The 17,722-nt window shown below is 39.1% G+C and overlaps 2 protein-coding genes across 2 annotated transcripts in view; one reads left to right on the top strand and one right to left on the bottom strand.

Annotated features, from left to right (window-relative positions):
• Positions 1–723: 723 nt before the first annotated feature.
• Positions 724–6,009, bottom strand: LOC137278592 (RNA-binding protein 8A-like). The gene is made up of 6 exons (XM_067811054.1): positions 5,814–6,009; positions 4,493–4,552; positions 4,191–4,268; positions 3,630–3,766; positions 2,124–2,254; positions 724–1,257 (listed from the first exon to the last, which is right to left on the bottom strand). The coding sequence occupies exons 1-6, from the start codon at positions 5,875–5,877 to the stop codon at positions 1,227–1,229; spliced, it is 501 nt and encodes a 166-aa protein (XP_067667155.1). The 5' UTR covers positions 5,878–6,009; the 3' UTR covers positions 724–1,226.
• Positions 6,010–7,073: 1,064 nt separating this feature from the next.
• Positions 7,074–17,722, top strand: part of LOC137278590 (DIS3-like exonuclease 1) — a 35,090-nt gene continuing 24,441 nt past the window's right edge. Inside the window, exons 1-4 of the mRNA XM_067811052.1 lie at positions 7,074–7,203; positions 7,947–8,288; positions 8,589–8,722; positions 9,484–9,635. Coding sequence (XP_067667153.1) covers positions 8,132–8,288; positions 8,589–8,722; positions 9,484–9,635 — 443 coding nt within the window. The 5' untranslated portion in view covers positions 7,074–7,203; positions 7,947–8,131. The remainder of the gene's footprint in view (positions 7,204–7,946; positions 8,289–8,588; positions 8,723–9,483; positions 9,636–17,722) is intronic.

The raw sequence follows: 17,722 nt of genomic DNA, 5'->3' as shown, positions 1-17,722 counted from the left end.
ATCTGTATTCTGCTGAACAAGTGTAGCACTTTCTACAGCAGTATAGCCACAATGCAGTGGTCTGTAAAGTATACGGATGTCATGATACATAGGTTTCACGGATCGATTCATATAACAATGACCATGTCATGATTCGATATGTATCACGATACCTAGTTTCATGTGACTATCGCATAAATTTAGTTGCATTTTGAACAATAACATTTTATATTTCATAACTGTCCAAAGAAAGATCAACATTTTGTTATTTTCAGAGATTAGTCAAGTTCTAATTTCCTGTCTTTGTGAATGAAAAATAATCATTAACATTAATAATAAAACAACATGATACAACTGCAAAATGAAATGATACATAAACATATTTAAGCCAAAACTTTAAAAACCAAATATCAATGCAGTTTTGATTGTATCGAAAAGGTATTGATGCATCAATGTATCTTGGCATCCCTAGTAAATACGTGAGTCTTGAACAGACAATTCTTGAGTCTTGAACCGTGAACAATGGCCTGCATCAGCCAAGAGGGAAGATCATTGCTCATGATATCAGTCACTGGTCCTGTCATCATTATTTCCCACATTTCAAACTAAAAACGTGCACGATTTCATATTGATCTGTGGAAATCACATTCTAGTAAATCAGAGATAAGTGATATTAATGAGTTTTGACTTTTCACCTCACTTTTCATCATCTTACATTCATATGAAAAGAAACAGACAAATACATGGTTATCACTATTTATTATAATGGTAAAATAAAGATAAAATCATGACAGTACTTGACATAACTAAATGAAATGATTACATACAATGAGTATGGCCCAAGGTGCCTGTAGCTCATCATGAAGAATGTATGTATACGAGGACGTGTTCCTGGACCTTCAGCAAACCATCATAGTATCTTACAATAAATATAAAGACTGATGCATCCTCTGTGTTATACAGTCTTGAATGAACACAGAAGAGAAACTTGATTATGAACATAATGGCATGTCACAGAAGAGTTAAAAAATCTTGCCAGTAGACAAATGTTTGGTATGACACTACTTAGCCACCACAATGAGTGTATCTGCATTAAACTTGTGTCAAAATACAGTCCTGTTTGTAACAGCAATATTAGTATCAGAAGACAAAATATGTGTTTGATGACAGTTCATTCGACTTTGGGCGTTACAAACAATATAGACAGTTTTCTGTACACGGTACAATTCTGATAAATGTAGCACATATCAGCGTCGTCTCCGGTCATCTTTTCTGCCTCTGAAAAGAACATGGTTTGCATTAGAAATATAACAGACTTAAACAGGTTCCTAAGATGCCCCGGTGAAAGATCAAAGGCGCCAACAGTACTTAGCAGAAGATAATGTGCACTTTATGCATTACACCACAATGTGTTGGCGTCACTGCATCTCTCAAGTCTGCTCCCTTGTAATCGAACAGTTTTGCATTACATCACAATGTAAACGATGCCCCAATGCATGTCAGTTGTCATCGCCTTGTACAGCCTACTACTGTTAACTATTCTCTGTTGTATCCCGTTTCTTGGTTTGCAGTTGCGTCAACCAGCTAACATCAGTGGTGGAAACATTACGTTTACGTTTTCCGATGTATAAAACATCTCAGAGTCCCCCCACCCCACTTTGACCCCTATCACACTATCATCACAGAGAAATTCAGCAAATTGTAATTAAGTTCAAATGTTTCTAAACATAGAAAAAAAAACCCAATCAAATACAAAAACAAAATATGAGATGCACACCATTAGAGTCCAAAGAAAGCTAATGTGTAAGTTGATTGAATTCCACAGAGTGTTTTTGTGGATAAGTGGATCAAGTACATTTCCTGTTTCATGTGGCCGGATATACAGACACAGAGGGTAACCCGTGCCATATATGGCGGGGGCATAAAAATATTCACATCCCAGAATTGGGAGTGGACTTTTACAAATATTTCAATGTAGCTGAACCAGGATGAAAAACATTTCTTACAATATGTTGTAATGACAAACAGCTTCTAACTGCAACTCTGTAGGAAATGTATTCCCTTCAACATGTTCAACCAGCATTTAGTTCTCTCTATGTTAGGTGGCAACTGACTGAATACTGTCTGTTTCGACTGTTACTCACTTGTTCTTTCTTGGCCCCCTGACAAAACACCAGTCAACACTGATGGACTGTCCCAGGATCTCAGTACCATTGAGTGCTTCCATTGCTTTCTCTGCTTCCTTAAACGTCTCATACTCAACCAATGCATAGCCCTGGAAAAAAGATGTTTGATTACTATTATGTACATCTCCAGTACAAAGTCTTATTAACCACAAGGTCAAGATATGGGTAGTTGCATCCTAAGGTTTGTATCATGTATCAACGTAATCTGAGATTCTAAAGATTTGAATGGATAACTGACAACTTCGCAATAAGGTCATGTTGTTTAGAAACTACCTTTTCATTCACAACTGACAAGTGAATCCATTCATTCTATGTCGTATATGCACTATAGCAATGTAAACATTGTGAACATTGTTGTGTCCTGTATAATTGTGAGTCAAGGCAAGGTGAGACATATCCATCGAAAAACATTGACCCACTGTTGATGTTAGACGAGTGACGCTACTGTAAATGAAGAAACGGGGTGGTACAGTTTACTGTGGGAGGCTGTATGAAGTAATGACAACTGACATGCATCACGAGAGTGGCATAGTGATGACAAATACAGTGTAGTGTCATGCAAAGGTGCATTACAGTAAAAAATTCTTTCACAACCTCGTAATGAAACCTGTTTCAGTTTGAAACCATATATAAATATAACCAAAATACACTATTTTGTCAATTTAATGCACGTAAGACCTGAGAAATAAAATACCACACTCAGTCTCATTATACATAAATTCCATGAAACTTGTGAGCTTCCTGGTATTTGACCGAGTTTCCGCTTGGTCAGATAAAATAGGAATTCACATATAATGAGACCTTGTGTAGTATTCTCTCACACCTGACATAACCTTCAAATGTAATTGACACTTAACATACTTTCAAAATTCACATTTTCCAAATCCAAACTTCTGCGTCTGTTTATAGTGAGTGAGTGAGTTTAGTTCTATGATACACTCAGCAATATTCCAGTTATATGGCGGCAGTCTGTAAATAATCGAGTCTGGACCATGAGCATCGATCTGTGAAATTGGGAACCGATGACATGTGTCAACCAAGCTAGCGAGTCTGACCACCCGCTCCCATTAGTCGCCTCTTACCACAAGCATAGTCACCTTTTATGGCATGCATGGGTTGCTGAAGACCTATTCTACCCTGGGACCTTCATGGGTTGCGTCCGTTTATAACATATTAGAGAATATTAGATGCCTTTAAAATTATACATTGATACATTTAGAGTGATAGTGGTCTGTTACTTCCCACGTTTAAAACAGTGAAGCAGTCATGAATTCAAAAGAAAAAGCTGAAGTGAATGTTTAATTAGGATCAATAATGTAATTTTAATTTAGTCAATATCGTAAAATTTGACAAAAGAAATAAAAACTGTCCAAACACATAGTTTACTCTCCTCCTACAAGTCGTGATCAAAAACACCTGTCAAGGACATATTTGTTTACAGCACAGATTTTCATCAAAACCTACTTTAAGAAACCCTGTTCTTCGATCTAGGTTGAGGTGAAGATTCTTTATTTCTCCATATTCAGCAAACTTGTCATAGATGTCATCTTCCTGGGCCTCTTCATGAACCCCGGTCACAAACAGAATCCACCCCTCCACCGCTGTCACCAGAAAAATCAACAGACTTAAAGCAGTTCTGTGATATTCCCAAGTATTCATAACAGGACTGAGACTACCAAGTTCAAAATGATTATAATGTCTTACAGTTAAAGTGGTTACACAATAGGAAAGAAATTCAAAATGTGGACTAAACTTTAATACAACTAGACAGTTATCCCAAACATAATATTCAAAAGAAAAGTGGAATGTTATCAACATTTCACTTGTACATCAATATTTTCTACAAGTGAGTCATTACTTCTTGCGGATTCAATTTCATAAAATAACTGTGTGGATATCCAATTAAACAAGTAAACACCACACATGTCTGATCTCAATCAATTGCTTGCTCACACGAAATATACCCAACAAATTCTTATGTTCATGATCATGCTATCACCGGTGATAATTATATTCATTTCTTACATCTCTGCGGTCCTGGCCCATCTGTCTCATCCACTTCCATCGCCTCAAACGACTCGACACCACTCCGGGTTGGGCCATCTGCATAATGTATAATACTTGACTTCTGCTATATGAGCATTCATTGGGAACTGACAAAAAATCAACTCCTATAAACCAAAAATATAATAATTTAGCCAAGGGCATATTACCAAAGATTTAGGATTTATAACCACTTTGATGACTGATAAAATGCCCAATGGAGTAAACAGGAGTTTCCCATGATAATAATTATGATAAATATTGTTTTAATTAATTTCACTGACCTGAACCAAATCCCCGTCCTTTTCTTTTCTTTGCTTTTTCTTTCAGCTTCAGCAAACCCTCTGTTGTGGAAAACATTATAATTGGAACGAAATTCATTATAACACTCATAAAAGCAAAATATGTCACACAGTTCTGCTTCAAATAAAGGAAACCATTGTAGTACTATACAAGCATAATACATGGAAGACACAAAATGATGATATGAGCTAATGATGCTATGGTATCCCTGGACCCTCTACTGTTGTGGCGTCTGAAAACATGAAGAAAGTACAAACATCATGCCCATCATGAGCTGTCCACACATACAAAATAGGTCATATTCAGTGCTCCAGGAAAAGTGATTTTCTTCCGAAACTGTCAAGGTCTAATAATGGCAAGTGTAATAAATTATAAATACTTCCAAAAAGTTCTGGAACATTTTGAGACTGGTTTGACCCCTACCGCCATTGCATTTTGCACAAATCTAAATCAACTTTGTCATGGGTAATCCTATAAACATGATAAGGCCATCTGCATGTAAACTTTACTAAAACGATAGTCTCATATGCTTGTATGGCATGCCACTGGCCAAAACTAGCATTTGCAATACTGTGAAGATGGAGGGTTGCTTTATTTCGTGAGCAGGCAGGATTGAGACACTTGTTTTGAACAGTTAGAGTCCATTATACTCCTAGGTCACATTATTAACAACACAAATGAAGATAACAGTTCAGTCAACTGGAAACATATTTTAAGTGCAATAATCCCCAAAGCAATATTATTAATAACAACAAAATCCGCAATAACAGAGGGTCCCATGAAAACTGCTTTTCACAGCCAAGAACTTGTCAGGCTAAAAGCATGCTTACATTTCATGTGCGTGTCCATTTGTCTCAGTGGGTCACATAAGACATGTTATCCATGAGAGTTTTTTCGAGTTTACAGCCATATGTCTAACCCTGCGTCGAACATTTGCAACCCCTAAAACTTAGTAAAAGTGGAATCCTGAAAAATTTAACCCTGTGTTTATTGAAAATATTTGCATTACAAAGGGAAAAAACAATGCAAACTTTTGTAGTCGTCATGATCATATCATCCTGATCATAACCACAAATATGCCATCGTTGATTGTTTGCTAGCTAAATGATTAATGATCTACACTAAATGTTTTTTTTTTAAAATATATTATTAGAGCTATGAAATCACGATTCCAAACTTTACTTTCACTACAAACACGCAAGGCATTCTGTATAAATCCTGATTTAAAACACATCGCTGTAAACTATGCTAAACTCTAAATACTGTACTTTCATAATTTGTTTTTAGTCTCTTTTAACTTACGATCTCCCTCCTCATCCACCTCGAATTCATCACCATCTTCTTTCACAAGCAAAACGTCCGCCATTTTCACATGTGTTTGAAACAGTGGGCAAAGTTCGGGATTTTCCGGCAAGCCTTGGTACTTCGTCTACAAAACCATGACCAATGCACTGAAAGAAAGGTTCCGATTGCTATCGACGGTGGCGCTACGTTTTGTGGGGAGGTAATGCTGCTTCGAAGTTGCGTACCACTAGAGATTGCTGTACCACATGAACTCCACACAGGGTTAAGAGCATGATCGTGCATTTTATCAAAATAATTGTTTCTTCCTTCCTTTATTGTTGCGGCACAATTCATTTCAAATATGACAAAGTCCTGTAAACATTATTAAGTCGGAGCTAGACAGACATGTGATTTACACCGAATCAACTACCACGTCAGATGTTGGTATAAATGTCTGTATGACATAATGTTCTTTTATACCTGTGGCCCTTTTGACCTAAGTCTGTGGCCCTCTTGACTTTCTGTTGGCCCTTTTGACGTTTTAAATTTTATCCCTTCCTTCTCATGCACTCGGTATCACATCATATTTAACAAAAGATCTACTTTTAGTAAGACTGACAACTTTCCTAAATACCTAAATATAACTAATGTAATTATTTACCATATCGGTAGAGAATCCAGTCTATGGAAAACTAGGCACGATCAGTATTGTACGTTAGTAAAAGCGGTGAGTGTAACGAATAATACCGAGCCTAACAGTACTTACACTGGAAAAGAATGAGAATTTTAGGGAAACAGTACTACGTCTACAGTATTTATGAACTGTTAGAGTCTCTCTGGTTAAACCAATTGCCCACTGAAACACGGTTTTGAGAATTTTTATCCTTGCTGATCACACTTTGTGTCATTTCATTCTTTGCACAGGTAGTATGTAGCCATTTTACCAAATACATCAGCATATCCATATATAACACGATATTACACCATAAAGAAGAGGGTCCATGTTCTTTATGACACAGTGAGGAGCTAAAAAAACTATTAAGCTAGGCCCCGTCTCGCATATCACAATAAGGCTTTGACGTACGTTAGAGCGCGAAGAGGGGGCCGGGAACTAATAACTGTTACTGGACTCTCCAAGCCAGAGTTCGCTGGAGTGTGCTGTTACTGCTAAACTAAGCTGGTTTCCGGCTTTCATTGCGACTACCTTACGCCACATTAAAACATTGCGAGACGGGGCCCAGCACACCTAATGCGTCGGCGCAGCGTTTCCAGGGATCCAGGCTGAACTTAATAATCTCCCATGGAATATTCAGATGGCGCAAAATTCAACATGTCAGCCTCCATAGTGTGTTTTGTGGTGAAAAGTGACAACATAAATAAAATTACTTCACAACATGAATTATAAATTGTGAGTAATGTCATGTACATATTTATTCCTGATAACGTCGATGTAACTACACCGAGACGATGCCTTGTCAGGGCATAGAAGTTCTCTTGATGCTAAGATAGTAGACTAAGTCGTATGTGCCAGTTTTAAATCGAAACAATTTTCTTTCTTTCCTTTCTCCATAGACATTAAAATGAGGTTTCCCCTTTTTATTTATGTTATTGTATTTATCCTTTTGGTTATTGGCATCTTGTGATTCCATAGTAATATAACTCTGTATGTACAGCAAAGCAGCCTTATTATTTGATTTGCATTAATTTCCATTTGTGCATGTATTATTCATACTTCATTTATGCATGATGTAAGCATATATTTTGTAAGTTGCAACATTGTTATATATCGTTTATCACCACACCCTTCAAGCTTAGAGTCTCTTTTTTCTTGTTTTCTTGTATATACTTCCCACTTCCTGGAGGAAGGGGTGTGGTCACTATTCATTTCTTCAGGCAATAAACTCTTAAACATTTCATTTGTATTGTCTCTTGCAATGAGGTTATAATTTAGAACAGGTCAGAGATAAAAATTAATCTCTGACAAGAAGCATGGGTTACATACAGACTATATCTTTCCAACATCTCCATCTTAATTCATGTCTGTCTTTTCTCCTACATTATAGAGACACTTAGAGGATTATCATATATGTTAATCTCAGCTCGTTTCAAAAGACCTTTAAATTAATTCAGACGTGATGATTTTCTTTACAGATGAACTGTTGTGGTGTGTAAAGGAAGCTGAGTAACATCTTGGTCATCACAACGAAATCACAGACACAGAATCACATGCAACGACCCATCCTAAATTTATGAGTACTGCCAGTAGAAAGTGATGACCAGATAAGGAATGTCATTTTGCCATTAACTTTAAGAAATTAAACTTTGGAAGCTGCAGAATGGTTTTGTTGTCTAGTTCAACTGTACGCACAGAACGCCAACTGCGAGTGAAAAGCCGGCAAGGAGGACGTATCCGTGTTGTACGAGAGTTGTATCTACGTGAAGACATCCCATGTCAGAGTTCTCTGTGTGTTGCTGGTTGTCTTAACAAAGATGGTAAGTGAGACTTTCACTTGTTGAGCCTAGGAATGTAGATTCCTTAAATGTCTTGACAGCATATTACATTTTAATAAAGATTTACAAATCCTTGAATCTTTTAGTATTTGTTGAAATTCATTTTTCAAACATGTCTAAATTGGTATATTGGTCTTTAGCAAATTTCTGAATTCTACATTTTCATTTTAAACAGATTAGTGACAAATGACAGTATTCAACTCTTGAGCGTTGATACGTTAGCTTCATAGTCTGTGTGAAGCATGAATTGTGATCCAGTACATACCATGGTGTATTACACAGAAAGCCTGTCCCTGCTCCCCGGTGATGTGACCCACTACTTGTTCCCTGACTGTCAGGTGGCTAGAGATTACCTAGAGATCTTGGAGGCACCAGAGATAAGAGGAATCATCTTCACCCAAACTGTAGCTAACAGTGTGAGTGGCTAGAAATGTTTCACAATGTTTTCATGCCTGTGCATTTGTTTGTCTGATTCCTTTCGTTCTTGGTGTCATTATTATAGCTGTAATATTATAATAGCAGTAATATTTGTTACCAACTGTGCCTTTAAACAACAAATGGAAAAAATCTCATTGGTTAATTATAAAATTATCTTGCTATTATACTGTACTGTGAACAGTTTTATGATGTGATGTTGTAGAGGGATAACAATAATTATTATTATAATTTTGTTTGAAAGAAAGAGTATCTTGACAATTGAAGGTATATACTCATGGAAACAAACAAGGAACACATGAAAGTACAAGTGTTCCTCTATATATTTCCAGAATTTCCCCCATAGTGCAATACATACACTGGAAACCTGGAAAAGAATTAAGGAACACTTGACTTTTCATGTGTTCCCTTCTTTGTTTCCATGAATAGATATAACAAACATGCACATATTGGTAATGAAATGAAGCTTGATGCATCCACATTCAACTGAATCCACATCCTTTTGTGGTGTCATGTGAATATCCTCACTCAAATGAGAGTTTACAATGATTGTGCATAGTGATGCTCATAGTGCCTAGCAGTTAAAGCATTCACTCATCACACTGAAGACCCAGGTTTGATTGGGTACAATGTGTGAAGTCCATTTCTGGTGTTCCCTACCATGATATTATTGGAATAGTGCTAAAAGCGGTGTAAAATGAAATTCTGTCTCACACTGTGATGTTCATTCTACATGTTTCAGGTTCAACATGATGGAAGTAAGCGTCTGTACACCCGGCTGAAAAATATTGTGAAGGATCCAAGGCGTGGGTCTATCACTTTTCACAATGAATTCCAGAAATATGCCTGTTGTGAGAGACAAGGAGGGGAGCCCCTCAATGACTGGCACATCAGGTAAGGAAACCAACCTCGATATCTCCAGGATATACATTCCAAAAAATTTCCTCTATACCTTGAATGCATCTGCATGGATAATTATATTACCCCGCTTTTGCAGGCTCCTCATTCTCATAGCAGCCAATCAGCTAAGCCGCCATTACTACTGAGCCAGTGTCAACAAAGATAGTTTATTCACAGTATGACTCAGATTTTGGGGAAATCATTATGATAAACTGACAGGTCCAAAACACTAACAAAAATATGTGCAACTCCTTCAGTTTACCTCTGCATCGTTTGTGTTGCCAAGCTTAATTGGTTAGATAATTTGAAAAGTGAAAGTGAGTTGTGATTGGAACGCCCAACTTTCCAGTGTAGACTGTGAACAGTACTGTACTGTGAACAGTTTTATGATGTGATGGTGTAGAGGGATAACAATAATTATTATTATAATTTTGTTTGAAAGAAAGAGTATCTTGACAGTTGAAGGTATATACTCATGGAAACAAACAAGGAACACATGAAAGTACAAGTGTTCCTCTATATATTTCCAGAATTTCCCCCATAGTGCAATACATACACTGGAAACCTGGAAAAGAATTAAGGAACACTTGACTTTTCATGTGTTCCCTTCTTTGTTTCCATGAATATATATATAACAAACATGCACATATTGGTAATGAAATGAAGCTTGATGCATCCACATTCAACTGAATCCACATCCTTTTGTGGTGTCATGTGAATATCCTCACTCAAATGAGAGTTTACAATGATTGTGCATAGTGATGCTCATAGTGCCTAGTAGTTAAAGCATTCACTCATCACACTGAACTGATTGGATAAAAAACCAGCCAAGGGAGGTAATAAATTCACCCATAGATGCATCTAATGTATAGTGGAGATCGAAACATATACCGTGGAGATATCGAAGATGGGAAGGAAACTGGACCCAGACCATCTAACTCAGTCATCAACTTGCCTCCCATGGTTAACATATACCGTGGAGATATCGAAGATGGGAAGGAAACTGGACCCAGACCATCTAACTCAGTCATCAACTTGCCTCCCATGGTTAACATATACCGTGGAGATATCGAAGATGGGAAGGAAACTGGACCCAGACCATCTAACTCAGTCATCAACTTGCCTCCCATGGTTAACATATACCGTGGAGATATCGAAGATGGGAAGGAAACTGGACCCAGACCATCTAACTCAGTCATCAACTTGCCTCCCATGGTTAACATATACCGTGGAGATATCGAAGAGGAAGGAAACTGGACCCAGACCATCTAACTCAGTCATCAACTTGCCTCCCATGGTTAACATATACCGTGGAGATATCGAAGATGGGAAGGAAACTGGACCCAGACCATCTAACTCAGTCATCAACTTGCCTCCCATGGTTATCATTACATGTATCTTGCTGTTCTTTTCTCATGTCTGTCACCAGTTGACAGCTGGTATCAACAGAACAGTGTTACACCTTGACAGTTGGTGTCACTAGCATTAGGGACCATTCATAATTTATCACTGGCGGAGGGGGGCGATGAGGATTTTCAGGGGGGGGAGTCATTCATTTTGTCCACTGAATATAGGGAGGGGTCAGCTGTTTTGCACAGATATTTTAGGGGGGTCATGTGTTTTGTACTTAGAATGCGTGGGGGGGATATTTGTTTTGTCCCAAGTATTGAAGAGGGGGCTACCAGATTTGTACAGAAAAAAAATATAAAATTCCTTGTCGCTCCTCTAGTGATAAATTATGAATGGTCCCTTACAACCTAACAAATTTAATGACCTGCATTACCCCTTGACAACCAGTGACACCAGTGTTACAACTTGACAACCATTGTCTTATACATGACAACCATTGTCATCAGTGTTACACTTTGACAACCATTGTCACCAGTGTTACACCTCGACAACCATTGTCACCAGTGTAACACCTTGACAACCACTGACACCAGTGTTACACCTCGACAACCATTGTCACCAGTGTTACACCTTGACAACCATTGTCACCAGTGTTACACCTTGACAACCATTGTCATCAGTGTTACACCTTGCCAACAAGTGTCACCAGTGTTACACCTTGCCAACCATTGTCACCATTGTAACACCTTGACAACAATTGTCACCAGTGTTACACCTTAACATCCACTGGCACCAGTGTTTGCTGTGACAACTGTTGTCACCAGTGTTACACCTTACCAACTAGTGTCACCGATAAACACCTTGACAACTGTTGTCACTAGTGTTACACCTTGACAATCAGTGTCAACAGTGTTACACCTTGACAACCAGTGTCACCAGTGTTACTTGTTGACAACTAGGGTCACCAGTGTTACACTCTGGCAACCACAGTTTAACTTTAATCAACTTTCGTTATAAACTGAAATCGGCAATGAATGAACATATCGCTTTACCAGTTGTACCTTTTCGTTGTATACCTGCTGACCTATAAGATATCTGTCTTTCCTTATCCTGACTCATGCTTTTTATTCTTATCGCCTTGAAGACTTGAAAATCCCTTGAAGTTCCTTTCTAACTGAAGCAGATGTAAAATATACTCATCCAACGGAAGCCTCCCCAGCCCATCAGTATGGTCACATGACCAGCCATGCTTGTCACACTCTCCTTCATCACCTGACATTGATGGTTGGAGGCACTTTGGCTCCAGATATGGTGATAAGTTTTGCTTATATTCGGTCCTGTACACTAAATTGTGTCATATTCAGTTTTTGGATAGTAATTATTATCGTCATATTGTAAAATTATTATTGAAATGTTTTAAAATTTCATGTGTTTCGGACATTTTTTCTTCAGCTGAGACTTGGCCTTAGTTGATGAAATCCTGCTCCCACTGTAAGTTATGGTCGGCGGTTGATCTGCATATATTATGTCCTTCATGCAAACCTATTTGTCCTCCACTGTTCACTGTAAATTAATCTGATTCAGAATTTGCATTATATTTATATGCTGTTCAATGTTGTGCTGACGACAAACAATGTAGGCTCTCTCAAGTCATGTCTAATAAATCGGTTGATCCTGTGTCTAGTAACTGTATGTTGATCACAGCTGACACTCATAATTTTAGTGATAAGCCAAGATGTACCCTAGGGGCATGTTTGAGATGCCAGCGAGACTTTGTATAGATCACAGAAGAGGACGTCGTCAGAATCCAGATCATCTCAACCTCATCATCCTCTAAGACTAAGTCTTCAACTACTAGATCAGAGCTGAAGCCACATTCTATGGCTTCTATGACGTCCTTCAGCGGCGAGATGGTCACATCTTCGACGTACCTCCACTACTTCTTCCTCATTTACACACCATCAGCACTCCTGATCAATGTTCAGTATCTGCTAGACCTTCATCAACTATGTCGACAACAACACTGCAACCTCCACTACTTCCTGAGGTACAGATCATCAGCACGCAGGAGCGAGCAGTGTCTACTAGACCTTCAGTAACTATGTCATCTTCTACGCTGCAAGCTTCAAAGAGTCTACGACCTGTGAAGGTCCCGGGATAGAATAGGCCTTCAGAAACCCATGCTTGCCATAAAAGGCGACTATGCTTGTCGTAAGAGGCAACTAACGGGATCGGGTGGTCAGACTAGCTGACTTGGTTGACACATGTCATCGGTTCCCAATTGCGCAGCGCGATGCTCATGTTGTTGATCACTGGATTGTCTGGTCCAGACTCGATTATTCACAGACCGTCGCCATAAAGCTGGAATATTGCTAAGTGCGACGTAAAACTAAACTCACTCACTCACTCCCTCAAAGAGTCAACTATCTACACAGACATCTACAATGTCTACACTCAACACGTCAGATGCTTCTGTGAATCAACCGCTGCAACAGTTCACCACTCATGTGATCAATCTGATGGATTTTGGAGAGGAACGGGAATGCCATTCAGCAGCCTACAACTACAGTCGCATTAAGAGACAGTTCATTGGTTGCAGTATGTCTGTTGGATGAAGAAGACGCATCGTATGCATGCTCCCGTTCACGGAAATCATTGCCGTCAACTGTATCTTCTTGTGGCAGTCTGGATGAAGTTCCTTTCATCGAGAAAGAAAGGATGATCCTCTCTGCACTTATCACCCACAAAAAGCATCAACAATTCATTTTGGAGCATCTATTCTTGACGTCTGCAGGGTTGAATTTACTACACCGGCAAGGTCTACCATCAGCATTTTCTTGGGATGACAGCTTTACTAAACAGATGTATAGAGCTCCCTGGTCAGCATCAAAGTCAGAATTGAGCATGTCGCCAAATCCAGGGAAGTAATGATGATGAAGTTGATCGGCACTTTGACTACTGACCTCAAGCAGACATCTCAGCATTACTCCAACAAGTTAATTGTTCCTGTACAATTTTCATGAGAGGTGGACATCTACAATGCTACTGGAAGAATTGGGGACTTCTCAATGACAATTACGTCATGAGCATCATATGAGATGGGTGCAAGATCTGCTACAGGCAGCACCACCACTCACAAGAGACCCAGCATTCTTCGTGTACACCAGGGATCAATGAGACAAACTAGCTGATGCCATGTCTGGAGAAAGGTGCAATCAAAAAACTACATCTGGATCGACTAACTCCAGGATTCTACTTCCCCCTAATTTTTCTTTTACCCATGAAAAACTCCAAGGAGTTCAACAAGGATTATCTACTGAAACCAGTATGGTTCAGAATGATCCATCTGTCATAGATGCGGGATCTCATCCGTCCAGTGAATGTTCTAGCCAGCATCGATCTACAAGATGCCTACCTGCACATTCCGATGCATCCTGACTTTAGGAAATATCTGCGCTTTCTATTCAACGGTCAGCACTACCAGTGGACAGTTCTACCATTTGGAATATCCTTGACCCCATGGCTATTTACTCGGGTCACCAAGCCCATCATCACCAACCTGCATCGGCAAGGACTTTGCAACGCCTTTTACCTGAACAATGTCATTCAAGCTTATCACAAGACAAGTCAACTCAGACTATAGGTGTTCCTTGGATTTGAATATCTTGCTGCGACTACTAGAACCTCCACATAAAAACATGTCACATCCCAGGTGCATGCAACATTATGGCCGACACGCTGTCGGGAATGGATGCTACATTGAGAGGCGTTTCGACTCATCAGTCAGACATTCAGATCTCTGCAAATATACCTATTTGCCACAATGTTCAACTAGCAGACACGAACATTAGTATCTCCAGTGCTGGATCTGTTAACATAGGTAACAGACACTCACAGTATCTTGTTGGAAGGGCTGAACGCTTACGAGTTTCCCCCCTCCAGTACTACTACCAAGCATCATTGGAAAGACAAAACAGATGACGCTGATACAACTGATTATGGTCAGGCCTGATTATATCGAGAGATTGGTTCCCAGTTCAACTCAAGGAACCAGCACTACAACAGCCAGAGTGGAAGAACCTACTTGTCCATCTGCACACCAAACAACTACACGGCAATCTGACATTGTTCCATCTTCAGGTCTCAATTGTATCAAGGCCTTCTTAAAACATCAAGGATATTCTACTAAAGTGATGAAGTCAGTCACCTCAGCTCTACGTACATCTACCCCGACCCTATATGACAATAAATAGATGCGGTTTGAAAGATACACCAGGAAGAAAGGCTTTACTTCAACAAAAGCCACACATCCTCAAATAGCTGACTACTTATGTTATCTACAACATACTAGAGGACTGAAAGGTCTACACTCTCGACATACTTGGTGCTCCAGCTTGGGATTTGAATGTTATACTACAACACCTCACGAGTGGTGTCTATGAGCCTCAGATTCTGTGAACATAATAAACATGAGTCTGGCTAAGGAAAAATTTGTAATTTTCTGAACAAAATTGATATTTTATACTTATCCTGACTCATGGCATTAAGTGACCTGTGAAGGTCTGGGGTAGAATAGGCCTTCAGCAACCCATGCTTGCAACAAAAAGTCGACTCTGCTTATCATAAGATTCGACAGACGGGATCGGATGGTCAGGCTTGCTGACTTCGTTGACATATGTCATCAGTTCCCTATTGCGCAGATCGATGCTCATGCTGTTGATCACTGGATTGTCTGGTCTAGACTCGAATTATTTACAGACAGCTGTGATAAAGCTGGAATGTTGCTGAGTGTGGCGTAAAACTAGACTCACCCAGTAACTCACTCGTGGCATCAAGCCCTCCCAACCGCCCCTCTCAGGCATGCTGAATTCCAATAATTCTTGGGTCAGGCTTATGAGATTTCAGAGAGTGGCAAGCATGGCTGGTCATGTGACCATATTGGCGGGAAGGGGGGGGCGTCGAATGAGCGAGTGTATTGTACGTCTGTTTCAATTAGAAGGGAACTTAAAGGAATTGCATTTCCTATAAAATCCTGGCTTTGGATCTGGGAATATCGGCATGTGCATGATCAGAGTCATTCTCTTCCCACAGAGGTTACTTATCATATCTTCCTACGAACCTCTAATCTAATACGACCATATTTGCTGGTTCTCATAAAATCCCCTAGCAGCAAATAATCGCAACTGGAAATATCTCCCTTATTTCTTTCCAATGAGAACATGTGACACATCGATTTACATCCACCTTGTCTAACCTAAGCAAGTTGGCGACTTGTGTTGATGCGACACACAAGTTTAATGTCTAGCTTGTCTGTTGTCAGCAAGGACGCCCGAGACGCCATTGAATCGCCATTTCTCTGTCTTGAAGAAACATTTGCACCTCATGTTGAGGAATAGGTTTTAGTTTTCCTGATGCATATGGAAATTACCGGGCCTTACGAATGATTACTTTTGAAAGAACGTCGCTGATTGCACAACTAAATCAGATGGCAACCAATCACGAATCTTGAACACTCGCATCACGAAAGAGCCGTATTAGAACAGAGGGTTGTAGGAAGATATGACAAGTAACCTCTGTGGGAAGAGAATGGATTGGAGTGTACAAACAGTTTTGTCGGTAGTGTGGATACCCAGTTGTTCTCGTGAGAAGTGTTATTGACAATTGAAATCCGGAAGATAGGTTATATAAAAAGCAAACAAACTACAATATTGTTTACACGAGATCGTTAATACCGCTTCAGATGCAAAATCACTTGCCAGTATAACAAAAATTATTGCAAGTGAAATTCAGCGAGATCGGTTGCCTGCTTGTGACAGGCAGTATATTGAGAGGAAGCCACATGATCAAAACACTCTCTTGCTGTGCAGAGGGAGAAGTATGTCTCATCATCGAAAAACACAAACAAAATACCTGGATGTGGTGCGTTTCTCCGATATGTTTTGTAGGGAACATTTGATATTTTTGTGTAAAATGTATGTAGATGAAGGTTAGTGAAAAATTATACTGAAGAGAAAAATTATGTTTTTGCCTTGTTGTGTCGAAAACCCTTAACACCGGGATATGCCTCTGAATTTTCAAACATACCAACCTTGGTACAAGTATATAAACCTAAAGTGTGCTTCTCACGATATATTAGGTCATCTCTTGTTTTCTCAGAATAATCGCATTTGAGGTTTTTGTTTTGGAGGGACAGGTTTTACTTTTCGCTAGAAAGACCTCTTCCCAGGTTTTGCTTTTCGTTAGTAAGACTGCTTCCAAGGTTTTACTTTTCCTAACTTTATATGAACGTCAACAAGCAAATGATACGTGAGTGTTTAAAATCAATTGAAAAGTATAGCTTTAGATTAAACTCACAACACAAATGTTATCCCCAGCTGGATTGGAACTGCAATTCTCACATCTGTAGGCAGACACTCTACCGCAGGGCCACTGAGCTGACAAAGGGGGTGGGGTTATATTATCTACTTATAGTTATGGTCATTAAATTGATTTTACACACACTTCAGTTATTGTTATGTAGCTTCATTAAATGATCATCTTCATTGTAATTATGCATCATTGACGGTATATGTTAGAGCAGTTTTGGTAGACAATGTAAAACCATCAGGGTCGGGAAATCCCTCCCCCTCCGGTTTTGAGATTGTTTGGATTCCTGGAAATTTCAGTGCATGCAATACAGTAACATTTTGTTGATGGATTAAATTATGAAGGTGTTATAATTATGGCTTGTT

Source organism: Haliotis asinina, chromosome 3 (genome assembly GCF_037392515.1).
Source record: "Haliotis asinina isolate JCU_RB_2024 chromosome 3, JCU_Hal_asi_v2, whole genome shotgun sequence".
Lineage (NCBI taxonomy): Eukaryota > Metazoa > Mollusca > Gastropoda > Lepetellida > Haliotidae > Haliotis > Haliotis asinina.
This window is presented reverse-complemented; position numbering and strand designations above follow the sequence as displayed.

Excerpts from the sequence above, each read along its gene's own strand:
- LOC137278592 (XM_067811054.1), bottom strand. The coding sequence starts at position 5,877 with ATGGCGGACGTTTTGCTTGTGAAAGAAGATGGTGATGAATTCGAGGTG. Across the intron at positions 4,553-5,813 it reads GGTGGATGAGGAGGGAGATC|AGGGTTTGCTGAAGCTGAAA; the intron begins GTAAGTTAAAAG and ends TTTCCACAACAG. Across the intron at positions 3,767-4,190 it reads TGGGCCAGGACCGCAGAGAT|CGGTGGAGGGGTGGATTCTG; the intron begins GTAAGAAATGAA and ends TTCTGGTGACAG.